The sequence below is a fragment of the Colletotrichum fioriniae genome (genome assembly GCF_027942845.1).
Source record: "Colletotrichum fioriniae strain IMI 355084 chromosome Unknown scaffold_9, whole genome shotgun sequence".
Classification (NCBI taxonomy): domain Eukaryota; kingdom Fungi; phylum Ascomycota; class Sordariomycetes; order Glomerellales; family Glomerellaceae; genus Colletotrichum; species Colletotrichum fioriniae.
The window spans coordinates 2,285,623-2,310,517 of NW_027076845.1; the positions used below are offsets into that span (position 1 = coordinate 2,285,623).

General features: G+C 53.6%; 5 protein-coding genes across 5 annotated transcripts; 2 read left to right on the forward strand and 3 right to left on the reverse strand.

The window, feature by feature from the left end:
* Positions 1–6,197: 6,197 nt before the first annotated feature.
* N0V96_008040 (uncharacterized protein) lies at positions 6,198–7,575 on the reverse strand (the record flags this gene model as incomplete). The annotated part of the gene is made up of 7 exons (XM_053194431.1): positions 6,198–6,338; positions 6,408–6,552; positions 6,605–7,064; positions 7,124–7,211; positions 7,286–7,396; positions 7,472–7,503; positions 7,563–7,575. The coding sequence occupies 7 exons, from the start codon at positions 7,573–7,575 to the stop codon at positions 6,198–6,200; spliced, it is 990 nt and encodes a 329-aa protein (XP_053048281.1).
* A 2,460-nt stretch (positions 7,576–10,035) lies between these two features.
* On the reverse strand, positions 10,036–10,743 carry N0V96_008041 (uncharacterized protein; the record flags this gene model as incomplete). Its single annotated transcript, XM_065758205.1, has 3 exons — positions 10,036–10,216; positions 10,582–10,588; positions 10,740–10,743. 3 exons carry the CDS (start codon positions 10,741–10,743, stop codon positions 10,036–10,038), a joined length of 192 nt encoding a protein of 63 aa, XP_065613347.1.
* Positions 10,744–13,548: 2,805 nt separating this feature from the next.
* Positions 13,549–13,935, forward strand: N0V96_008042 (uncharacterized protein; the record flags this gene model as incomplete). Its single annotated transcript, XM_065758206.1, has 1 exon — positions 13,549–13,935. One exon carries the CDS (start codon positions 13,549–13,551, stop codon positions 13,933–13,935), a length of 387 nt encoding a protein of 128 aa, XP_065613348.1.
* Positions 13,936–15,190: 1,255 nt separating this feature from the next.
* Positions 15,191–15,969, reverse strand: ERG3_2 (c-5 sterol desaturase; the record flags this gene model as incomplete). Its single annotated transcript, XM_065758207.1, has 2 exons — positions 15,191–15,832; positions 15,964–15,969. 2 exons carry the CDS (start codon positions 15,967–15,969, stop codon positions 15,191–15,193), a joined length of 648 nt encoding a protein of 215 aa, XP_065613349.1.
* A 6,872-nt stretch (positions 15,970–22,841) lies between these two features.
* Positions 22,842–24,873, forward strand: TUP1 (general transcription repressor; the record flags this gene model as incomplete). The annotated part of the gene is made up of 5 exons (XM_065758208.1): positions 22,842–22,974; positions 23,028–23,109; positions 23,343–24,066; positions 24,124–24,591; positions 24,646–24,873. 5 exons carry the CDS (start codon positions 22,842–22,844, stop codon positions 24,871–24,873), a joined length of 1,635 nt encoding a protein of 544 aa, XP_065613350.1.
* Positions 24,874–24,895: the final 22 nt, after the last annotated feature.

Genomic DNA, 24,895 nt, shown 5'->3' on the forward strand with positions numbered 1-24,895 from the left:
TTTCTTGCCTCATGGAATGGCCTTGGAAAATGGCTGGGAACGCACCATCGTCGTCCTGCTCCTCAACATCCATCTTGATGTCTGCCTCCCTCTCAGGCTTGGGGGCCTTTGCCAATTCTAGCAGCTTCGCCGAGAGACGCTCGGCTCTGGCTTGCTCAACGGGACCAAAGACATTTGCCTTGAGTCGCTGATTGTTCTTCTTGATAACGCTTGCTCTTGCGCTTTTGGCCATTGCTGCGGATATGTGCCGGTTGGCGTGTAATTTATGAATGATTTGAGGTGACGACTCGCTGCGTTTATACAGGCAAGAAATGAGCAGCAGGCTGAGGCTGAGTGAGAAACAACCTTACTTACTATCCCTTGGATTACTGAGAAACGTCGAGGATTTGAGTCGGTGAAAGTGACTGTGTGAAAGCAAACGGCCTTCACTGAGTGATGGTAGGAAATTTTACACAGGTGGTTGCAGCCGTGCCCCGCCTGCCAATCCAGTCGTCCACTCAGGAAGGGTATGCAGGCCGCAGCGCTTTGGACGGTAGCAATCCATCCTGGCGTCTCACTCACATGGGCTAGACCACCTTCACCTCAGTCAATGGGCCGTCGCGGGGGCTGCCGGCTATTGACACCCCCACATTCGTCCAAACACCTGGAAGGCGCCTCTGGCTGACGGTGGTTTCCACGATGGGACGATGGCCCAGGCATTCTGGTTTCTCATCCGCGTTGTCCGGTCCTTAGGGGATACAGATGCTGAAACAACGGCGGATCACCCACTAGATAGCGATCGGTTCAGGCTTCTCACCTGCCTGACAGGGCTGCTCAACTACACATTCTCCCCTAAAAAGCCACAGAGAGTCTCCATTCCCTGCCTCCTTCCCGGCCAGTGTCCACATCATCATTGAGTCTCACCAACTGTGAATTCCACCTCAGCAGTTCACTCGGATAACTCACGTTCACGCTTCACTTGCCTTGATATAGGCCCACACCCAAAGTAAGGCTTAACTGCCGCTACCTTAGAGTCCCAAGGTATTCAGCTGCTCGAGGTGGAATCCTACCCGTCCAGTGACTCTCGGCTTCACAGAGCCCCAAAAACACCAGTCGCGGATGACATCAAACTTTTGCCGACCCGAGAAATAGCCCACGGCCTAGTTTGACCTCACTTCATCCTTCCGCTCAACTGGTACCGTTGCTCTTGCCTTTGGTGTCGACGTGATACTCGTCTTTCTGCTCGATGCAATAAAGTTTGTATCGGTGAGTGAGTGCATTACTCATTTCGCCTGCATCAAGGTTGCTATCTGCTATTATTGGCTTAGTTGGAAACATTGCTATCTCCATTGTCGCAAAGCAGAGAGAGGAGAAGAAAAAAAAGACGGGAAGGGCAGCACAGCAGCAGAGCCGCCGCCACCACCACCACCACCACCACCACCAAGCAGTACAGACAGGAGCTACCTACCCTGCCCTTGCCTTCCTCGACCGATCCGACTGCAACTTCCCCACGCACTTTTGGCTCTTGCCTGTCGGCGCGCACCACGAGCCTCGTCGCTCCTGCCTCGTGTGGTTGCGCCCATGACTGTTCTTTCCATTTGAGGCCCGTCGTTCTCCTTCTCTTCTTTGTTTTTTCACATATTCTTCGACCGACGACTTTGACGCAGAGAAGCATCCGCCACATACCCCCACGGCCTGTCGACGGCGCCTCCAGGTACCAACAACCGAAGTCGATCCGACGTCGCACCTGCGAACCTTCATGAGGCTGTCACCGAAGACACCACCACAACCCTTTCACCTCGCCCGAGAACCATGACCTCCATACAGAGGCATGAGCTCCAGGCTCTGGTCAAGCTGGTGAACAGCAACCAGCTGCTGAATCGCCAATTATCCCAAATCTGCCAGCTCAACGGGCTCACTAGCAGCGGCGTTAAGGCGGCTCTGCAAAGTCGCATCGTCAGTGGTGAGTACTTTTCCTTCTTGAGCCCTTTCGGCCGTCTAAATGCCCTCCTTTGCGGTCCTTCCCTGGCTTCAGCTCTTTCGCGGGCTCTGTGATGTCTGAGCATTGCTCTAGGCAGCGAATTTTGCTTCTCAGAACTACCCATGGCTAACATCTTTCGCCCGTCAGCTATCGAAGAAGCCTTTAAGAACAGCGACGCGACTCGCTTCCAGCAAATACAGCGAAGCATCGAGACCACAAGAACCGGCTCCTCCGCTTCGCCCGCCTCTCAGAAGGGCGGACGTCCTGCCACAGCGACTCCGCCAGTGTCAATGATGCGACAAGACCAATACTGGGGGCGCAATGCTCGTCCCAGCGGTGCGAATGGCCCTGCCCTGCCTGGTTACGGATCAAGCGGTGCGTCATTCACTCAAAATTCTCTGAACAAACGCCTAACTTTGATGCAGGGCTTTCCTTCAAAAACAGTCCCTTCTACGAGATCCAGTTCCGGGTCGGGGATGTGCGCTCGTGCGATGGTAGGTCGCCATTTTATGCTTCATCTTGGCTGTTGCTAATTTCCCAATCAGCTATGAGCCAGCATAGAAACATGGTCTCGATTCCAGTCAAGGTCAGCGATAATCATAATCTCAACAGAGTTATCGACGACAAGTCATTACGCATCATGGTCTTCTGCGCCGGAGATAGCAACGGCGTCCAAGACATCGCGTTTCCTCATCAGTCGGAGATCAAGGTCAACGGCAATGAGGTCAAGGCGAATCTCAGAGGCTTGAAGAACAAGCCAGGCTCCACGAGGCCAGTCGACATTACGAGCTATTTGCGTCTGAAAAATGATAACAGAAATCTCGTTGAGTTCACTTATGCGTTGACTCAAAAGGTGTGTTTCCTCCAACTTACCAATCTAAATATCCTGTTCAGTCTTTTTTCGCTGACCCTCGGGTTGTCTGCAGAAATTCTATCTTGTCCTCAACGTCTGCCGTATCACCTCGGCGCAGGATCTGGCCGACAATATCAAGAAGGGGCAGAAGATCCCCAAAAATAAGGTAATTGAGGAGAGTAAGTTTTGCCGACTCACTCCGATACTATCAATAAGAGGCTAAACCCTTTCAGTTAGCAAGAAAGCGGCGGACACGGATATCGTCACGACATCTCAAGTCCTGTCTCTCAAATGTCCTCTATCTTACATGCGTCTCGATGTCCCGTGCCGCTCTGTCAACTGCTCGCACATTCAGTGTTTCGACGCAACGTCGTACCTCCAATTGCAAGAGCAGGGCCCTCAGTGGCTTTGTCCGATTTGCAATAAACCGGCGCCGTACGCACAGCTAGCTGTTGACGAGTAAGTCCCATGTCTCATCCCCACAATCTCAAGCTTACAGCCGTGAAAGGTACGTCAGAGACATCCTAGCGAACACATCAAAGTCTCTCGATCAAGTGACCATTGAACCAGACGGGCAATGGCGAGTGAACACAGGACAGGACGAGAATAGGCCTACCAATGGTGGAAGCGGCCTTGTTGACGATGACGATGATGATGACGACGATTGGGGCATCGTGGAGGTCAACCCTGTTCGCAGTCGAAACTTCGAAACTCCCAACCGGTCAGTCGCCAGCACGGCAACTCCGACTACAACGGTGATGTCCCGAGAAAGCTCGACGATGCCGCGGGGTGTGGCCACAACAAGTGCCAAGAGATTGCATTCGGATAGGGTGACAATAGACCTGACCCTATCAGACGATGATGAGCCAGTCGCTCCGCCTCCAAAGCGACAGCAATTGCAGGGGCCGGGATCGAGTAACTACAACAGCAATGGTTACAGCAGCAGCATGTTCTGAGAAGGCTACCCTGGCATTCCCTCTTGACGAGCTGCGAGATACGGAGCACGAGGTTAGCCGCCTCAGTCAGCACGTACATACTTCCCCACCTAGTGCAGGCGGATTTGTGGCTCATGTATGTGTTTATTTCTTTCGGCGTGGAAAGGGACGGATGGATAGCTGTCCAGGCGTTTAGGAGGCAAAACATATTCCAACAGCCCCAATAGCCTTATGCCATAGGCATGAAGCAGGGCGACAACAGGTGTCTGAGCAGAGCTCTACTAAGATGTGAGGTAGATGCCTCGGAGACCTTGCCAACTTGGTACCTTAGGAAAGCATGGGTACAAATACCAAACACTACGCTGCGGATATCACATCCGTACAATAAGATGAAATCACTCTGAGAACTTTCCGCCCCGTCCACGTCCATCATTACCCGTCCGTGACCGCGTGCCAGCGTACCGCTCAAGTTGCCTACTGTAATCCCTGTCGAGGCGGAATTGAACCTCTGTTGGGTGGACCCTGAGGAGCTCAGAGGCCAGCTCCACAGCATTGTCAAAGCAGGTACGTACCCGGCCTTGCTCTTTACCTCAGTCAAGGTACCTAAGGTAGCGCCTACAATTGTTCATCCACCTCCAGCTATCTGCTACCTACCTTGGACAGCACATCAGCCTCGACGACACAAAGTCCAAAAGTCTTCCTGCGATTTCCTGCAAGCGCCATTGCATCCACGCCATCTCTGATCACACGCCGAGCTGACTCTTACGAACTTCGCCGCCCACTCTCCATTGCCTTGGATCAACACCAAGCTTTCATCGCAAAACAAGTTCTAGCCAAATCAAACGAACCATACTCGAGAAAGCCAGTCTCCGCGCGAAACCCTACTCGACGAAGCGAGAAAAGAAAGCGACCATTCTTCCACGCCCACACCACAGTTGAATCCCCAGCAAGAAGCCATGTCCTTCGAAAGCGTCATGCCGCCGTACAACGCCACGGACCCGTCGGCCTCCTTCCTCAACTCCTCTTGTCTAGACTTCCTCCTCATCGAGCTCGTGCCCATGGCCTTTCGCGTGACGAGAGACCTCGAAGCCGCGCCGACTGATGCGAGTGGGACCAGTGGCGGTGCGGCCGCTGCAGGAGGAGGTGCTTCAGCTGACGCGCTGTCGTCGGTGAGCCACAGCCAGGGCGGGGGAACAGACGGGGGCCCCGCGCCGTCGAGCGCGGATGGGGCTGCGGGCGGGAGCACAGTCAGGAAACTGGATGAGGACGAGGAGCGAGATGCGGTGTTTTATCGGCTTGAGACGCTGGGGTATCGTGTTGGGCAGGGACTTGTTGAAAGGTATGTTTCCTTTTGTGCCTCCTCTCCCCTTCTCTCTCTCTCTCCGCCGTCTTTGACGATAGCAAGAGGGGGATGGAGATACAGTATTGGGACTCATACAGCGATTGGAAGCTGACAGTCTGTGACCTTGGTGTTTAGGTTCTCTAGAGACCGGCCGCGATTCAACGATACGCTCGACGTCATCAAGTTTGTCTGCAAGGATCTTTGGTCGCTTGTGTTTAGGAAACAGATTGACAACCTCAAGACAAATCACAGGGTACGTTGGCGATATCCTACCTATCTACCGGAAGTTCTGGTTAAGGGCGACACTCCAAACGAGTGGTTTAAGAATTGGCTGGCTAATTCGGTCTGTTGAAATAGGGCGTTTACGTACTGACAGACAACTCGTTCAAACCGTTCTCGAGGATGAGCACAGAAGCTGGCGGACAGGCGGTTGTTCGGGCACAGCCGGTACGTTTAAACCTACGCCGATCTATCAATACGACAACCTACAAGGTGCTGACTTGTCTGACTACAGTTCCTCTGGTTCCCGTGCGGAATTGTGCGCGGAGCGCTGGCGGCGTTAGGTATCAACGCCACCGTCCAGGCCGAGACCAACGAGCTACCGGCAGCTATTTTCCAAATCAAGACACTGCCGTCGAGCACATAATACCCAACTTCACACATTACGCGAGTTGCCCCTGTCCCAAACCATCGGCGCGTGGGAAAGCATACGGGAGTGTCATTCACAGCATGCAAGCGTTGAAAGATCTAGACTATTGCAGAATATCGACCAAAGATCTGGTCATTCGAGTTGATGCCCAAGGTGTCTAACTCCAATTATAAACCAGCAGCAATTATCGCCATATCCAAAATTACCGACGCCATTGCCCTACGTACCGCGGATTCAAGAGATCTCAGCTGGTGTTATATACGCTGGTCATCCATACACTTGCGAGACCAACAACACCTCACAGCCTAGGAAAAAGAAGAGTCGATCAGCCATAATTCTCCCTCGGTTGTATTTCATCTATCACCGTTTTTGGCTACATTTTGGGAAGCTGTCGTAATGCAGCTTCCTCGAGAGGGGTTCGGGGGCTGTTGCTGAAAACAAGTGTACAAAGGGGGGAATCACTTTTGGGGAGCCTTGTGGGCGAACTCGACACCCTTCTGAATGTTGCCCTTCAATCCCGCAACCGCAGCCTCCAGAAGCTTCTGCTCCTTCTCTGTGATGTCGCCAAGAATGTCGATGGCCTTCTCAGCGCCGTTGGGCTACGAATATGTCAGTATGGGTCCGTTGAGGTTTGGACAGGGGACAGGATGGAATGCTGTGCAACTTACGCCAAGCTCGATGGGAACGGAGAAGAAGTCGACACCGGTCTTCTTGGCAATCTCCTCGCCGCCGGGAACGCCGGGGAGGTAGACGTAGCTAGGCTCAACAAGACCCTTCTCGCCCTTAAGGGCCTTGAGGACCTTCTCGGCGAATCTATCACACGTCAGTCCCTGACCTTTGGGTTGTCGAGCGTGCCATTTCTTACCTGTAGCCAGCGTAGGCCATGGAGAGAGTGGCAGAACCAGCGCCGTCCTTGGCCTTGACAACCTCGTCACCACCGAACTGGACACGGTTGACGAGAGCATCGTACTTGTCGTCGGCGATGGACACTGAAGGCTTGACCTTGCTGAAGAGGGGAACAATGGTCTCGCCAGAGTGACCGCCAATAACGGGAACATTGAGCTCGCTGGTGGACTTGCCGGAGATCTCGGCAACGAAGGTCTCGGCTCTGACAATATCAAGAGTGGTAACACCGAACAGACGCTGAGGGTTGAAGACACCCTTGGCCTTCAGAACCTCGGCGGAAATAGGGACGGTGGAGTTGACGGGGTTGGAGATGACAAGGATGAAGGCCTTGGGGGCGACCTCGGCCGCAACCTCGATGAGGCCCTTGACGATACCGGCATTGATATTGAAGAGATCGTCGCGGGTCATGCCAGGCTTGCCTAGAGTGGATTTCCCGTTAGAAAGAAGCATCGGGCGAAGCTCCGCAGGTGTAACTCACGAGGAATACCAGCGGGAATGACGATGATATCGGCATCCTTGAAGGCGGCCTTAGCGCCATCATCCTTGGGCAGGTAGCCGGCGATCTTCTGTTTGCGGCGACTTTGTTTAGCAAGTGATACTACGGGTACCACGAGGCAATTGAGACTGCGATGAAACGTACCGCATTGGAAGAGATGTGAGAGAGATCGGTGGCGACGCCGGGGGTGTTGACGACATCGTACAAGGCAAGCTCATCGACGAGGGGAGAGAGCTTGAGGAGGAGGGACAGAGGCTAGAGTAGAGAGGTTGATGGTGAGCCAATGCGCACGTTATTTGCGGACCACGCGGGGTTCCGGCTTCACTGTACCTGTCCAATACCGCCAGAGGCGCCAGCAACAACTGAGAAATGGTTAGATTGACGAGGCTCTGCGCGATAATCACAGGTGGCGGAAACATACCGGCCTTGACCATTTTGATTGTGATTTCTTGTGATTCGGTCTGGGAAGAGAAGATGGATGAAGAAGGAGGGTGGTCTGAAGGGTTCTCGCGGATTAGCGGGGTGATCTTGAAGCTTGCTCGCTTAACACGTCGAGCTCTGGCGCATGGTACGAGACCAAGTGTGGGGAGCTCTCGCTACAATTATCCAAGCTTGCGAAGTACTAAGGTGAGGGGGGGAAGAGAGGTCATCGTCAAACGTACAGTGGTTTGGTAAACTGGAGGTTTTGCTTGTAAGATGGAAAGTGTGTAAAGATGGATTACACAAGAGCGGGAGGTCGTTTGTTTTAGTATGAAAGGGGAGACCAGAAGAGGAGAGAGAGGAGAGCAAACCGAGCCAAGGTTACGTAGAAGTAGTCTGAGCCAGCTGATACCTAGTCCGGAGGCTGTCGGCGGGGACGTAGGTTCAACCGCGGGGAGAATTGCGACCTTTGGTTTCCCACCCCTCGTCCCGTGGGACTTTGCCTGTATCATTGGATGGAGGGGTCAAAAAGAGGGGCAACTTGGAGGGTGAGAAGGGGACCATGGGGGGCCGCTTCTGAGGCAGGGCAGGCACGGGGGGCTCAAGTTTCCATTGTAGCTCTTGCCTGCTCCTCGCTCCTCCTCGAGGCGAAGTGGTAGCGCCGGCAGGCGCCAGTGATGCGCAGAAAAGCGACTTGACAGCAGCACTGCGGGTGTAGGTAGTTACGGCATTGTACCTCATGTACAGTGCCGCTGCACCCAGCAAGTCCGATCCTGTAGCTTATACTTGCGCGGTTGCGGTGCTTTATTAGCCGGACCAGTTACTGCGTGCTGCTTGCTTAATGGCCCTGATGCTGCTGCTGCTGCTGCCGCCGCTGCTGCTGTCTCGGGAATCGGAGAGCTGCAGAGTGAACAAAGAGAGAAGCAGAAGCAAGTGCAAGGTACCTTTCGGCTTGCCGCACCAGGGAATAGCTGTCGCAGATACCTCGTCATTCAACCCAAACAAAGGCGGCCACTGAGACACGCCCAGCCCATGGAAGCAGTCGCCGAAGGAAAGATAAAGAGACATTTTACAGGTACCTTAGGTGCTCTGTGTGTTTCTTGTCCATTGCTCAGTGCTTGCTTGCTTGATACCTAGCACCGATTGCGCCAATCCCCTGCCACCAACGTTCCTGCAACCAATTGCACCACCCGCCGTCAACCCGTTTCTTTCGCGATTCACCTACGGTCTGATGCATGTGAGAGACGAACGAGGCTAACACGGTAACTCGAAGCTCGATTTGCCCCGTCAACTCCCGGCCAGCTGGACCAATGCCTTCCGATGTTTTCCTGCTGATGAACGGTCCTCCGTCCTCGTCCCGACGTCCCGAGCTCCAGGGGTAGCTTGTTCCTATGTATAGCCAAAACTCGGGTGCGGGAACGGTAGAAACGAGAACGCAAAGGCGGGCCCCGTTATTCCTATGGAAAGCCTGTGACGTGCCTCAGACCGTGATAGCTATCACTATCCTCGGCGATGAGACAGCTCGGCAAAACATAAGTTGCGGGCCCTGTCTGTGGTATTTTGGCGGGCGAGACAGCTCACTAAAAATACATATTCACTCGTCGTTGCTTCCACGAGATTCAGATATTGCTCATGGAAAATGTAAGAATTACCTGCACTGCGGCACGAATTACTCACAATATCAAGAGTACGTACCATTGTGTTAGAAATGCCATGTTAGGAGCAACTATACAACCCCGGCTGGCAAAATTACCCCGCCATGTATGCACAAATTCCATTCCACGTATCTCAATCAGGTCAATGTCGGCGAAGACTTACTCCGTGCAAGATGCAGAAGCATTCTCATCTGTCATCATTCATCAATACCCCGACGACACTCTACGATCAAAAAGCCCGCTCCGCTACACGACATTTTTCGGGGGTGAAATAGGAAGACGGTATGGGCCAAAGCCGAACGGCACCCTCGACATCCCGATGCTTGCCCGTGGTCCCGAGGTTCAGCAGGAATTCGCCCTCTACTCTAGTCGGGCAACTCCGGGTGATGGCCGAGGACCACGGCATCGACAACACCGTGACCCGTAACCCGGCTACTCTGCTATTTCGATGTCGGGCCTGTTCGACCACCGTCACTCCACTCCCGCTCCGAGCTTTTCCTTTTTGTGAAGGCGCACGTCATGGCGTAAGAAAAGGTATACCCCAGCATGCATTATCATCACCCTCCCAAGTCGTCGGCCCAAAGCCTCACAAACCCCTCACACGCATGGCATCAAGTAAATGCGAAGGGGTAAACAGCAACACTCTTTTAGAACAAACGAAAAACCAGTCCCAGTCATTATTTTGTGGCCTTTGACTCAAGCTTTTGATTTGTTTCGCCTGTGTCCCTCAAAAAGGTATTCTCTATTTGCTCGACGTAACGCCCAAACCAAGCCTGTTTCTTTCTCTTTTTTCGTCCCGCTAAATCAGCATTTCAATATTTATGCCTCAGCCTCGGCAGCGGCGGCGGCCTTGGCCTTGACACCGCGGGGCTTCTTCTCGGGGGTAGCCTTGACGGCACGCTGGGAGCGGCGGATGGCAGAGACGCGCTGGACAGCGGCCTCGCGGAGGTCGCCACGGTAGCCGCCGGCGGCAGCCTGGCGGGCAACGGCGGAGTAGGTCCTATGATTTAACAGCCGTCAGTCATGTTTGTTCTCCTGAATCCTTGTGCTTTCCCCGTTTCATGCGCCGCATTACGGCAACACAGTTGCGGTTGAAGCGGAGGTCCAAAACTCACTTGCGGGAAGACTTGTTGCCGCCGTAGGTGACCTCGGTGTAGCCCTTGGAGGGCTTGTTGAAGTTCTTCTGGTTCTTGCTGATCACCTTGACACCACCCTTCTCGTTGGGGACAACGCCGATGGCCTAATCGTCACATGTCAGTCATCTCGGTGTTATGTGGTGTTGCGAATGGTCGAATCGTTCGAGCGAGGGGGGGATATCGAGTTCGATCGGCCTGGGGTGTAATCGTACCTTGTCGTTGACGAAACCGGCGTACTGCGATCTAAGTTAGCCAAAGATGCCCTTCAACCCCGCCAGTATTCTGGCGATTCGATCCCTACATACCTTGCGGGAGTGCTTGTTGACCAGGTTAAGGGGGTCGCGAGAGAGCTGGAGACCGCCGGCGTCGTTGCGGTTGACCAGGAACGCATTCTGGGCGCCTGTATCGAGAAAAAAGCAGTTGTGAGCCAAATTGCGCATTCAGGCCGTGTTCGGCATCGCTGGCAGCCGAGCGCCGCGGTGAGACTTACGGACGACCTCCCAGATCAGGTCGGCGGAAACGTTGGGCAGAGTGGCGGCCATTTTGACTGATTTGAGGGATCACGGAATGGTTGATGAATACCTTCACGATTGCTCTGATGCCGGTCTGCGTGTTCGTAGAATTCAATGGCCTGAATTGAATGTGTGGGCTATCGCTTAGCAGTCGCTTTGCGGACTAGCGTCCCTAGGGCCCACTCATTCAATCGGCGACGCCACACCGAGTTCCCCTCCGGGGCACAAAAGCCCTCCTCGGCGGGCCGGTCTGAGTGTGGCTGGTGATGGCGGTGCACTTGAATCCTGAGCCGGCTTCAAGTACAACCTCGTCCCCTTGGAGAGAAAATGGATGTCGCCATGTAAGTCGACCGCAGTTGCGGAGCTCTCTTACCGTAGTTCTCAAACGTACTAAATAGTGTGCGGCAGGTTCAAGCTCTTTCTCCGATCAGTTCAGGGTTTAAGAGTAGACTATTGTGCCAGTTCCGACATCCGTGGGTAGGCTCAAGAAGTTGATATTCGCAAGACAATATAGTCTAAAGCATAGTCCTTTGATAAGGCCTGTAATGTTCGACCTTCTTTCCTATATCATTCTGGTCTGTCCTGATTTCCCGGTTGACAACATGTTCGAGATTCGGCCTAGATCGCCCTGTTCAATGTCATCTCCTATTAACAAAACCCCTCGGTCTTTTGTGAGCGCGTCTATCTAGTCTATTGTGTAGTACTTCATTACAATAGGTATAGCACGTTAACAAAGAGGCCGGTTTTGCGAACCCCAAGAGTATTCAAGGCACTCAATTCAGTTGTCGATCTTCTTCTGTAAGTGAGAGCAGATGTACTCGTCTGTAAGAGGCACTACCAAGGTAGGCACTCTAATCAGCTTCACCACTTGGCTCGACACATTAGTTCGTCCTTGAATACGTGCACAATACTAAGCAGTTCATAGCCGCCCGCCTGTGTCTCTGATCCGGGTCACTGTCTTCTTTCAGAATTTATTCCAAATTGTTATGATGCTCTTGTCCGTGAGCCATCCAGAAGGACAATGGCGGCAAGGACGGTTGCTGCTTGAGCGCTCTTGAGGGGCTTTTCACTCTTATGTACACAATATCGCCATGCTGCAGGACTATGATGATGTCTTATGCACAACAATGGTCTCCCGTCAGGGGATAGGATCTACGTGTCTGGCAAATGATTTTGCAGCGATACTTCTCGTCTGCGGACATGCCATCGTCGTGTTATCCCAGCAATCTACCATACGGAGACAATGCCGTCTCCATATCAAAATCGTGGCATACATGGCCTAACGGCGGATTGCATCTATGTGTTTGGAACCCCGCGATTATATCCGGAAATCTTACCGTCTCACAGGCAGTATGTCAAAGCAGCTCTATTGCTTTTCTGAGGTTAGCTCCCTGCGTTCAAGTTTCAGACAACCGATGGAGTAATAGGTGACAGAGGTACATATATTTTATCATTGGGTTTAAAGGTGATATTGACTCCAGAATAGGTACGAATGATTCCTATGTAGATGCTGAAGCTGAGGCACATTTACTCCTCAAAAGCAAACCTTTCTCGGGCCGGACCAAGGTTTCCAAGTTGCGAGCGCCAGTCCGCCCCAGCTACGGGGGTAGTCAAGTTTCCAAAGCTCAAGCTTTGGGATAACTCCTGGGACTTTATTATGCAAAAGGTTTAGTTGCGTGTGTCATGCAAATTGCCTTTCATCTCCTCGTTGCGTGGCCTCAATCACGAAGAGTGATGTTGCAGAGTATGTCCACAGATAGTTGATGAGTCTCATCTATAATCATCAAACGAATTCTCAACATAGTCATCTTCGATGAAGACCAGTGACGCAATATAAATGCTGCGCCGGCCCTTGGATCATTCAGTGGTCTCCAGCTTGGTTCTCAGTGGAAGGTACGGATACATGGCAGCTGCAGCACGGGCAGCTAGTACGGGGGGACCCAGCTGGCGGGGACTGAACCGCTCACGTGATATAAAGCTTGCCCGTCGGCATCCGTAGCGGCCTCCCTTGCGGCCCTGGCCTCTGCCGCGGTACCCTGCGTTTGCCCTGCGCCCAAGCCTTACGTATGCCCTCGAATGCTCCTGGCTCCATGCCCAGGATCTTAGTAAGTGGATCCCCATGGAAGTCGAAAAGCTGCAGGATCAGACGGGATTACGGGGGGCAGTGACAGCCTGAGTCCACCTTCAGCGACGCTGAGTCTCTGAGGGCTCTCTTCCATTCCCAAAAGAGGCCAACTGGGGGGCCTGAGTGGTGTTAGTGTCCAGCGCACTTACGCAGCCCGCACCACTGCACCTCCACATCATCGTACGTCGGTCGGTACGCCTGGCTCGTCGCCGAACTTCACCACTTACACTTCCAATCCGCATAAACTCACTGTGCCTGGAGTCAAACGCGACCGTCTCCTTGCAGGTCCCGACATGATCGTTTGATCCTTTCGAACGGCAGTCCCTGACCGTTTGCGCCAAAACACTATTCTCTTTGTGACTTCTTTTTTCCACACTATTCACTTCCCTTTCCTTCCGTTCTGTTCATTCGAAACCACGACGATCACCACCACTACTAGCTTTTCGGAGCCTAGCTACCGAAGCAGCCGGCGATCGCGAAGCAACCACACCAGCGTATCGGCGACCAGCCAAACGTCATTCCATCTCGACCGCGCCCTCGAAGCGAAAAGTCGCCCAAAATGTCGTACCTTCTCTATTCCGTCTCGTTCCTCCTCCTCATCACCGCAACGGCCCTCTACTTCACCCGCGGCCACTGGCTCCATCTCGTTCCTGACCTCCCCATCCCCGGCCGCGACTACATCTACTCCCGCCTACCCTCCTCCTTTGTCGGCGACATTGACGCCGGCCTCTCGAGCTCGACCTTTGACTTGGCGGGCAATGTCGAATCCGGCGACAGCCGCGCAGGTCTTGACGATCGAAGCAAGAAGGAGATTCTCAAGATCATGAAGAAGCGCCGCATGAAGTTTGATGACGCGCGCAGGGTGTACATGGAGCAGCGCTTCAAGGCCAACGGTATCGGACCGGATGGAAGGCCTCTGGATCCCAAGGCTGTCACGTTCAGCTAGGCGTGATATTCACGAGCGACCTTGAGAGAGAGAGAGAGAGAGAGAGAGAGAGAGAGAGAGAGAGAGAGAGAGAGAGAGAGAGAGGAAAAAGAGGATACCCAACACAGATCGGGTAGGCGGGAAACGTCGTTTGCAGCATACATTTGCACCAGCCTGCGATACGCATTACTGACGACTGCACCATTTTCTCTTGTCCGAGAAGAGGGAAATGACCACGACGGATCGTTCCTGATCACTTTGCACTGCATCGGGTCAGTCAATACTCCTGAGCTTTCATCCCCAACAACCACCAAGCCTTACGGGCCCAAACAGGCCACCAACTACTTTTCCTTGCTTATCAATTCTTCGACATTCCACTACTTCCTAGGGCAAACGGGCGTTGCAGCGGGCTTTTCTTCCTCTTTTTGTTTTTTATGTTCTTGGGTTTCCCGGTGGTGGACGTTTTCTAAGGGTCTGGTTGACAAAGCCTCCTTTGCGCCGGTATGGATCGGCGTCTTTTTGGTACTATCTATCAACGTAGAGCTTGCGCGTGATACACTTTCAACGGATATTCACTTTTGTTACCAGTTCAGACATTCACCCTCTTTCTTAACCCTGTGACCTAACTCCAGGTTGCCCTGCTTCCGGGAGTCCGATAGATAGGATATTCGAGTCCCGCTTCTCTTCGACATTTGCCAGCACGCTCTTATTCGAGCCTCATGTCATTTTGGAGTTGGCGTTCTGGAACCTTTGAAGGGTCCAGTCGCACTACTAGCTATTATACCCTGGGTTCATCCACACCCGCGAACCGTCAGATGGCTTCGCTCCCATTATAGCACCATCATCCATCCATATTACGCCCAGCATTCGGATTGTGCCGAGATTCTTATATATACAGTCAAAGGTATGGCAAGAGCCAAAGCATTACAAAAAAATTTAGGAAGTGGTTTCTCCAGCTGTTCGCTTGCGGCTGGCTTGTTGCGCTGAGCATGTTCAGCACACGTTGGACAATGGCTCTCAGTTCGTCTTCTTCGCCTCGGCAGCAACATACTGGCGGTCGTCGTCGCCCTCAACCTCCTTTTGGATGTCTTCCATCTCCTTCATATTGGATTCCCACGTCTCCTTGGCCATCTTGGTCTTCTTGTTGAACCAGGCTAGGTCAGGCTTGCGGTAGGTGCCACCGAGACGGTCCCAGAGGGTGGTGAACTGGCCGTAGTTGTAGCTGTCAAGTCGGTTAGAAAGCTAAAACTCTCAGCTCTCTTACGATGTCAGAAACTTACTTGAAGTACAAGTGGTGGGCGGTGTGGCACGCGGAGCCGTTAATGATGGGGTTGTCGGTAATGTACTCGCCGTCGTGGATGAGAATGGTCCAAAAGTTGATAAACACAAACAGGGCCACGTATGCTAGCTTGTTGAGGGGGAACAACATCGGGTAGACGTGATAAGGGACCGACTGCGCGAAGCCGTCGAGGGGATGGAAGGCGTGGCTGGCGTAAGGCGAGGGCATGATCCACTTGTGGTGAGGCTTGTGAAGGTGCTTGTAGACGAGCGGGAGATGTAGCCAACGATGAGCCCAGTAGATGCACAGGTCGGTGAAGAGGATGAAGAGCGGGAACTGCGCGTAGTCGTACCAGCGGCCGGGGCCCTCCTCCGTGGTATCGTAGAGCTTGCAGTAGCCGCGCACCTCGGCGACGAAGGTGAGCGCGGTGCAGATTGCCATGACGGGCATGGCCATGTTGGCCTGTTTCATCTCGAGACGGATCTGGTTCTTGAGAAATTTTGGGTGGCTGAACGTCTTCTTGTCAAAGATGAAGATGTACGACAGAGTCGCGAAGACAAAGTAGTTGAGGATGCCGAAGAACCTGGCACATTCGCAGTATTGGTCAGCTCGGTCAGAAACACGGTGAGGGTAGAGGAGCTGTAGCAACAACGTACCATGTGACGAGGAAGAGAGATGTGAATTGTCGGAAGATGTTGTCTCTTGGCCAGGCGCTCATATATGCGGCTTCGGAAGGCTCGAGGTAAAGCATTTGTGTCGAAGGCTTATACTGCCATGTCGAGATCGGTTGTGCCGTGGCGTTGGCGTGGTGGGGGAAGTCGTATGGAGCTGAACCAGCTGGGAGGAGTTTGGCGTAGAGCTGGTCGCCAACAAAGGTGTCGACCACCTCGAGAACGACATCCATGATGTGTCGAATCGAAGAGCAATCGGTGGATGACCAGTATTGTCGTTGTAGTAATGTCTATAGCAGCGACCGCAGTTGAGGAAAGAAGAACCGGTGGTCACGTATACGCAACAGACCAGCACGGATCCAGGTTATAAGTCGTAGACGAATCGAGGTCGCAAAGTTGCGGAGGGTCGCGGCCGGGATAACTCGGTGGGGTCTGAGATCATCGAATGTTTAATGGAAATCCTGGGGCCATGAGAAGGTGGGCAGATGCGCCTTACCTCCGGTTTAATGGGCCTGGCTTCCGAGTGACGGGGACACAGCCAGGGGCGGGATCGGCAGCGTTTGCTTTCAACGTCGGTAAGAGCTTCCACCAGAAGACTTGGACAGGGATATTGCTGTGAGCTTTGTAGCAGACTGCACCCTGGGCTTGTCCGACGTTTGCGAGGCGGGTGGCTGAATATCAAAGTGCCGGAATGGACACCGAGAGACTGAGCCAACGTCGACAGTCAATGACTCCTACTCTGAAGACGGGTGGATGTTGGTTGAACGGCGAGGCTCGAAGAAAAAGGGGACCAGAACACTTAGGTTTAAGTTGTCAAGGTTGTCAACACTTCTGTCGAGGGACCTCGACACCGGCACGTACCCGATCTTAGAGTTTGGGGATAGGGTACAGCTGAGATGATCGAACACAAAAAAAAAGGCGTCAAGATGGCAAGCGTTGATGTAAGTCAAGGCCGAATAAGCTTCCAACGACAAGGCAACAGATTTCGCTGGGCAGGATGGGCCCTTCTTTAAATTGTATCCAACTCATCTCCAGTCGTGGGCGGGCAACTGCGAAACTCGGGCGAGTCGGCGTACGCAAGTCCATTGTGTCCTTGAAGAGTCGTCCGAGGTAATGTCCCAGTGGGCAGTTCGTCACTTGGGAAATCGCATGATCCAGCGGGATGGGCTTTTCCAGGGCCCGCGTTGACCAATTTTTGATGTTGGACTTTTGGCTCAAGTTGGGTAAAAAAGGCCAGGGAGTCCACTGGCGCACCAACCCATTGGCGAATCAGAAGCAGCCGACTCGTATTCGGTTTCCTGTCAAGTCGTCCACTAATGTCCCGCCGCTGTGGTTGAGGTGGTGGTCTGATTTGATGATACTTGCACCCCAAGATCTGGGTGCTCTGGCAGATTGGTTAGTGCCATCTCTCTGCGTGTACCATCTGTTTTGTCTCACATGCAAAAGACGACCAACCAGGGCAGCATACATACTGTGTATACAGTCACTGAGGGCCCATTCCTTGGTGTGTGCGAGGTAGTAATTAGTGGCGGAACCCAGCCTATCAACCTGAATGCCGTTGTAGGGCAATTCTGCGTCACCGACATCGCCAGTTGGTGATTCGGGGTCCAGCTAGCTTGGGGTAATTCTGTGTCCTCGGCAGCAGGGTCTCCCGAAATATCTAGATCCACCCATCATATTCCAGACCGGACTAAGCGGGCATGCCTGGCAATTGCGAGAGCGCTGGCAGGCGTACTGAAAGCGATGCAAATGTTGCCAGCGGAACTGACGATGCACTCTAGGCAGATCGGCGGTGCCGCCTTTCTGGAATCCGAACAGAGCGCAGGATTGCGGAGGTTTCCTTTGGACGTGTTACAATACAGACGAGTTTCCAATGATGCGACAAGCTCTCGACGCTGGTTTAGTGGACATTGTATGCTGGCATGGGGAACATCTTATTGTAAGGTCACCCTTGCTGCGAAATGTACACTCACGAAGAGTGTCTAGAACGTCTGCAAAATGGCTGTTGAACGGTGAAACGAATCGTGTTTGTCGAAGGTGGACCATTGAGCACCAGCGCTTCGGCGAAGTGACTGGGGCCGTACTCCATGGCCCTTTTAGTCGAGAGTCAGCTCGGTGAGTCTCCAACTGGATATATATCAGCAGTGCCTTGCTCTTAGCCTTGATTCAAGTCGAAAGAGAAATGAACACTCCGCCGGTCTCTATGTCCTGACGAGCGAGCGGCATGCCTGATACGTAGTTGCTAGACCGTTGACGCTGTAATGAATTGGAAATACGCCAACAGGAGGAGATTGAGGAGGCGCCAGTGATGCTACAGGCACGTCTGAAAGGTGCCCTGGTACAGCCCTCGGTGAACCGTCCTTGACCGAATCTCACCACAGACCCACCCAGGCTGCTTACCTCAGCCAGGCACATTCTCCGCTCAATCGGCTTGGGCTTTCTAATTCTACCCGAACTCACCTTACCCTTCCGATTTTCGAACCCCAACGCTAAGGCACCCAGAACCGCCGCCTCGTTTGTCCCGGGACCGCCAGCTGATGTTGGGGGGCACCTCATCATGCGGCCATCGCCAACCGCGCTTCACACCCCTCCTTGTTGACCCTCTTGCCTCAGCCACGCTCCTGAGCGGTCTGGAGCTTCACTCCAAAAAGGTGCACATCAGCCGACAGCTGATAGAACTGCCCGGAATACACTGTAGTCGTGGCATGTCAACCGGGGATTAAAAATGCTGATGCAGATTAATGAAATAGGATGACCGTTTCCAACTAGGTAGACCAAAGTAACGTGGAACTTAGGACAGCCTGCTTGCTGTGCCTGCTTCGTTTGGCCTGGCGATTGATATGGCAGGCAAGAAGGCACAGTATTAAGTTGCTCGAAAACGAGTTTCCCCCGCTCGCCCATCGAGATCTACCGTTGTGTATTCTGTCTATTCTCAACTTTCAGACACGGCGACATAATAAGAGGCGTCCTCATCTGCAACCCAAGCCGCTGTTGTCAGCCTTCGCAGCTGTGTGGTGTGGCATGATATGGTCGCTGACAATGTCTACGGATAGTGTGTTGCACTTTGATCAATCTGGTCATATTCCTGGCGATAGGATGAGTTGGCGCGCGTGCTAGTCATAGATATAATATGTACAAGAGAGGAAGAAGGAATGAAACCGAAGCGAAAAAAGAAATCATCGTCAAGAGAGGGTGTGGAATGGGGCAAGACCTGTGCTTCCACAACAGCTGCAACAAAGTCCCCAGAGTTTTGTGCGTGTGTGTGTGTGTGTGTGAGTGCGCGCTCATGAATGTCTGGTACCACCGTAATCGCGCTAATAATGGCATTGCATGGCGCATGCATGCGACAACGGGAATGCCTCCATGACATTGTGTTGGCGATGCCGAGACGCGGGGGGGTCGCCGAAGGTCCTACCAATTGTACGTGGGTCTGTAACGATGGATTTCGTTTTTTACCTTTTCTCCCCTTCGACATCCTCTTCCTCTTGTAAATGTCAGAAAAAGTTAGAGCCTGACAACATCCAAAGGCTAGTGAGCCCGACGGGCATGGAACGTTTCGACAGCTTCCATGGATGGTAGAAAGTAGGATGGCACAATGGGATGGGCCACAGCACAGGCCAAGGGCCTTGATCCTTGGTGTGTGACACGCCGGGCGGATGGCCGAAGAACGCAACATGCTTGGTCGCCCTCCCAACTTTATTGCCTGCTGGGGGCTTCATCACTCATCATGTCCGCACCGTACCCAACTATGAGATGAGAGTAAAGTGTCCCCCCTGGGCGGTTTCTGTTGGTTAAGGTATCTTCGATCAGCGGCTACAACTACCCATACGGTGTGGCTATGAGGTGAGGTCACCTAGGTGAGATACTGTCTTCTCACCTTGGCTCACCGGAGAAATGTCACATCCCGAAGCGGTAATTAATGGTTACTCTGACAAAACCATCTGTATTATGGTGCGGGTTTACCGCCTCCTTCCACTCGTATATACGAAAACTGCGTTACTATCTAGATGACTCCGTACAGATAATCCTCCTTAAGGAAGTTGAGAAGGTGTGGAGGAGAGAACAGGGAGGCTTCGACCACACGCGCAGGCGCTAGGCCGCTAACAAGTTAGCAAGGTTGACGCATGTTCTCCCGGTTCTCAGACGTCGTCAAACTCTCCCTCGTTTCCATCTTTGCTCTGCGGATACAAGACCAGACGATCCACCACGGACACAACCCTCTCACTCACAGTCATCACACCCACACGCCTCTCATCCTGTATGTATACTAGGTACTCCGTGCTGTACTGTACGCAGGACGGCACGGATACTTCCATTTTGTGCCTCGACCCCCCCTTTCACTCAAGTTCCCTCCTCTGTCCCTCTCGTTTCTCTCCCTCTTATTCTCTTCTCACGCGCACACCCCTTTCGCTGAACCCTTGCCGTGCCTCGCTCCTCAGCAGCCGCCCTCAAAGCTAAGAAACCCGTCACGTCTTCCAATGGAACATTCTGCATCTGCACCCGCACCCGCAACCACAACCCATGGCCCACCCATCCACAGTTCACGGCTTCACCCCCTCAAACCCTGTACCACGCTTTATCCATACTCTCTTCCACCCCCCCCCCCCCGGCGGTGGGTTGCGGCTTGCCCTGGCCCAGTAGGTGCTTGGATGCTTGTGCTCTGGTGCTTTGGTTGGTGCCTCACTGCCATGCCAGTTGTGGGTGCCACCTCGTCGGCCGCATCTCCATGTTGCGCATCTTCATGCGGCAGCGCTGCATCTCACGATAACTCCCCAAACTGTCTTCTTCCACAAGACCCAACCCTACCGTCACACCTTGGCCACCTGCTTTCCTGCCCGCACTTACACCCCCTTGATTCCATCCTGTTACTTCTGATGATCCTTCTAGAGTTAGCCTGTTAGTTTTGCTGGCTGACGGCTTCCTTCTGGCGGCTATCGCCCCTAACAATGACAATTGCATGCAGGCGAACCACCAATTACGCACAACATCTCTTGTCTCGATGCCATAACCATTCGAGAGCGTGCCGATAACAAGTATACTCACTGGAGTACGTGGCTATAAACGGACAGGTTATTTTTTGTTGGTTGCCGCCAGGGTTGTGACATCCGTCCGTAGCGGCGTACGTGCGAATAAACAGCACTTGTAGTCCGAAAGTTTTGGGGCCGCGAGCTTGCACGGAGCTCTGCCGATGTTTGGGAAAACGGTCGAGCGGGTTTTCTTTGCCGGACAGAATCTGCTTCGTACTCCCGTCACGACCCAAGTTGCTTCTTCACTAGTGGAACAGAACGAATTGCCTGTTGCCTATGCTGGAAAGTGACGCTTCCGATTCTGGAATCGACCAGCTGAGTATATCTCACTTGTCGTCCGTGGTGTTTAGTAAATATTACGGACTATTGACGTCCCGAACTAACAGGATGATGTTGTTCGTCCCGCTCAATCACACGGGGTTTGACTTCTGACCAGATTACAGTAGTTGACTCGGGCGATGCTGTGGACTCTTCGCTGTAGCAGAAATCAGGCTTCATCAGTAATGTAGGTCATTATAGTACGTCAGGTAGCAAGGCAAGGAATTCGCAAAGCACAAAATTGACCGGGTGTACCTTACTGAGTAGCAGGGTCTTCTACAAATATAACATCACTGTAAGCATCTGCTAGCCAATGGAAACAGAGGCAGGAATTGCGATACCAAAACTGCGAGATTATCCAACTCCCAACTCGGGGATTTACATCAAGTTGTTGCTTACTTACCAGGCTGGGCAATGTAGGTAACAAGTCAAGTAGGCAGGAGCAACTTAGAGGCTGGTGAGAACGGGACCTGAAGGTTTGAGAGACTGAGGTACGCACGAGGTACGGAGTGCGGGCTGCACATGCACCCCACCGCCCCACTAGTAACACGCCCCCGCTCCGAGAGCTAGCGTCAACACTAAGGCCCCCCTGCCCTACTGAACCGATTCAGTCGCCGCCGCCTAGGTACCCACGTACCATATCCCAAGCCTGGGCAGATTGAAACCACCCACACCCGCTGGGAGCAAGCGCCACATGGAAAGGGACCCACCTTTGGAGCCAGCTCACCAGAAAATAAAAAGATACAAAAAACACAGAAACGCACAGACCTGGACTCCACGCCTGTAGCGATGTCCCCGGCGATACCTGACGCTACATGACTGTCGCCCGTAATGCCTGCTCCGTACCCGTCAACGCTCGCTTGCGGTCCCCTAGTCCCGTACCGCTGCATCTTGAGCATGTATCTCGACCGACCCAGCTACCTCCCGGTCGTCTACGTTAGCTTGGCGTGCACCTGGATCCAGGGGGGGCGGCACAGAGCAGTTCACCTCTGATGGGGGGCCCACCTTTGGATCAAATCCCCAGGCGGCTCCCATCCGTCTTCTTTTTTCGCCTGTGCACCTTGCACCTTGCACCGTCTCCTCTCGTTCCACTCGCCAGCCTCTTCTGGACGGGTCTCTTTCTCTCCTTCCACCTGCCTTGCCTAACCCGAACTTTTCTTCCCCTTCCTCTCTTTTCCTCCATCTCCGCCGTGACAGACTCGACACGCGCGCCGCGCACATAACATCATCAATCGCGAGTCCAACGCCTTTCCATCTCATCATCCCCTTACGCCAACCGAATCCCATCCGCGTCGCGCAGCACCCATCTGCGTTTTCCTGACTGGACGGCTCTGCCGCTGTCAACGCAACCACCCTAGACCTTACCCAAGGCAAATCGCGCCTTGTGCCTCAGTGCATCCAGTCGATTGAAGGGGGGCCCATAGCCGCAACAGCTAAATTTTCCGAGCCACGACAACCTCAAGACCAAACTCGACGCATCTATTCCATCGCCGACACTCGAATTGCAGCTTCTCGCAGTTATACTATCCCTGATAAACACCGCCACTCCATCTTCATCAACGCCACGTACCCCACCGGCGCGAATTGTTTGTTTCCGACCTTTGAATAATCTTGTCATCTCCAACCGCAACCATGTCCATGTATCCGCATCGCGCCATGGGCGCGGTGCCCCCCAATAACTCGGCCCGGCTCAATGAGCTCCTCGACCAAATCAGATCCGAGTTCGACACCCAAATGCGCCAGACCGAGGGTTATGAACACCAGAGTAAGACAATTGCGCTTGACATCTATCGTCAGTCACGCTAACGAAATGTCCAGTCCAGGCTCAAGTTCAGGAGATGCAGCTTGTCAGAGAAAAGGTGTACGCCATGGAGCAAGCGCAGATGAATCTCAAGCAAAAGTATGTTGATGGAAATGATTGCGAGCCGAGTCCTTTCACAAGGAGCTAACAGCGAGCTTTTGAACAGGTACGAAGAGGAAATTGCCATGCTCCGCCGTCAGCTTGAGGGAGCTCGTGGAAACGCGCCTCCCAGCATCGGCGGTCCTCCTCCCCACGCGGGCCCGTCGCAACAGCCCCCCTCCATTACCCCCGGCACCGGTCTCTTCAACGGTATCATGACCGGTGGTGGACAGGGCCAGCTGGCCCCTCCTCCGCCCCCCTCCTCCTCAGGACCAGCAAATGGGCCCGCAGCATCAGATGGCCCAGGGACCTCCAGGTCTGCCTGTCCCGCCTCCGCCGCCGCCTCAGTCGCAGCAGCCTTTCCAACAATACCCCCCGGGTCCCGGTGGCCCCGTATCTAACGGGCTCGGCTCTCAGCCCCCCCAGACCACCGCATCGCCGGGCCCGGGCAGACGTGGAATTGGAAGACCACCTGCAGCTGTCGGTCCGGCTACGCCCCAGATCAACACTCCCATTCCTTTCCCGGGTGCCACCCAGTCGCCTCAAGTCAGCCATCCTACTCCCGATCACGCGCGGATGGGGGGCCCCCACGCTCCGCCGGTGGGAAACGCCCTTGGCGATCTTGACCCTGATCGCCTGCCGCCTCACTCAAAGAAATCGGGTCACGACTGGTTCGTCATCTTTAACCAACACGTGCCTCGCATGTTGGATGTCGATCTTGTCCACACTCTCGCACACGAGAGTGTTGTCTGCTGCGTGCGCTTCAGCCATGACGGCAAGTACGTAGCCACCGGCTGCAACCGTTCCGCTCAGATTTACGACGTTCAGTCTGGCGAGAAGCTCTGTGTACTCCAGGACGACACTGTGGATATCACTGGTGATTTGTACATTCGCAGCGTTTGCTTCAGTCCCGATGGCAAGTACCTTGCTACCGGTGCTGAAGACAAGTTGATCAGAGTAAGTTTTGACCGAAAAGGCATTTTGGCATGGGCTCAGCTGACTCTTCTTTCTTAGGTTTGGGACATTCAGTCTAGAACGATTCGCAATACCTTCTCCGGTCACGAGCAAGACATTTACTCTCTCGACTTTGCCCGCGATGGTCGCACGATTGCATCTGGCAGTGGAGATAGAACCGTTCGTCTCTGGGATATCGAGCAGGGCACTAACACCCTCACTTTGACTATCGAGGATGGTGTTACAACTGTTGCCATTTCCCCCGACACCAAGTACGTCGCCGCTGGTTCTCTCGACAAGAGCGTCCGCGTTTGGGACATCCATCAGGGATACCTGCTCGAGCGTCTTGAAGGTCCCGATGGCCACAAGGACAGCGTCTACAGTGTTGCCTTCTCTCCCAACGGCAGAGATCTCGTCAGTGGCAGTTTGGATAAGACGATCAAGATGTGGGAGCTCAGCACCCCTCGCGGCTTGCCCAACCCCGGACCCAAGGGGGGCCGTTGCGTCAAGACTTTCGAGGGTCACAGGGTAAGTGATTTATATGCCTGCAAAGTTGATGAACAGATTCGCTAACGTACTCAGGACTTCGTTCTCTCCGTCGCGCTTACGCCCGATGCCGCTTGGGTCATGTCTGGTTCCAAGGACCGTGGAGTGCAGTTCTGGGATCCCCGCACTGGCGCTACGCAGTTGATGCTTCAGGGCCACAAGAACTCGGTCATTTCAGTTGCTCCCAGCCCAACGGGCGGCTACTTCGCCACCGGCTCCGGTGACATGCGGGCGCGCATCTGGTCTTACCGAAGCGTCCAGTAGGAAAATGCCGCTCCGGCATGGC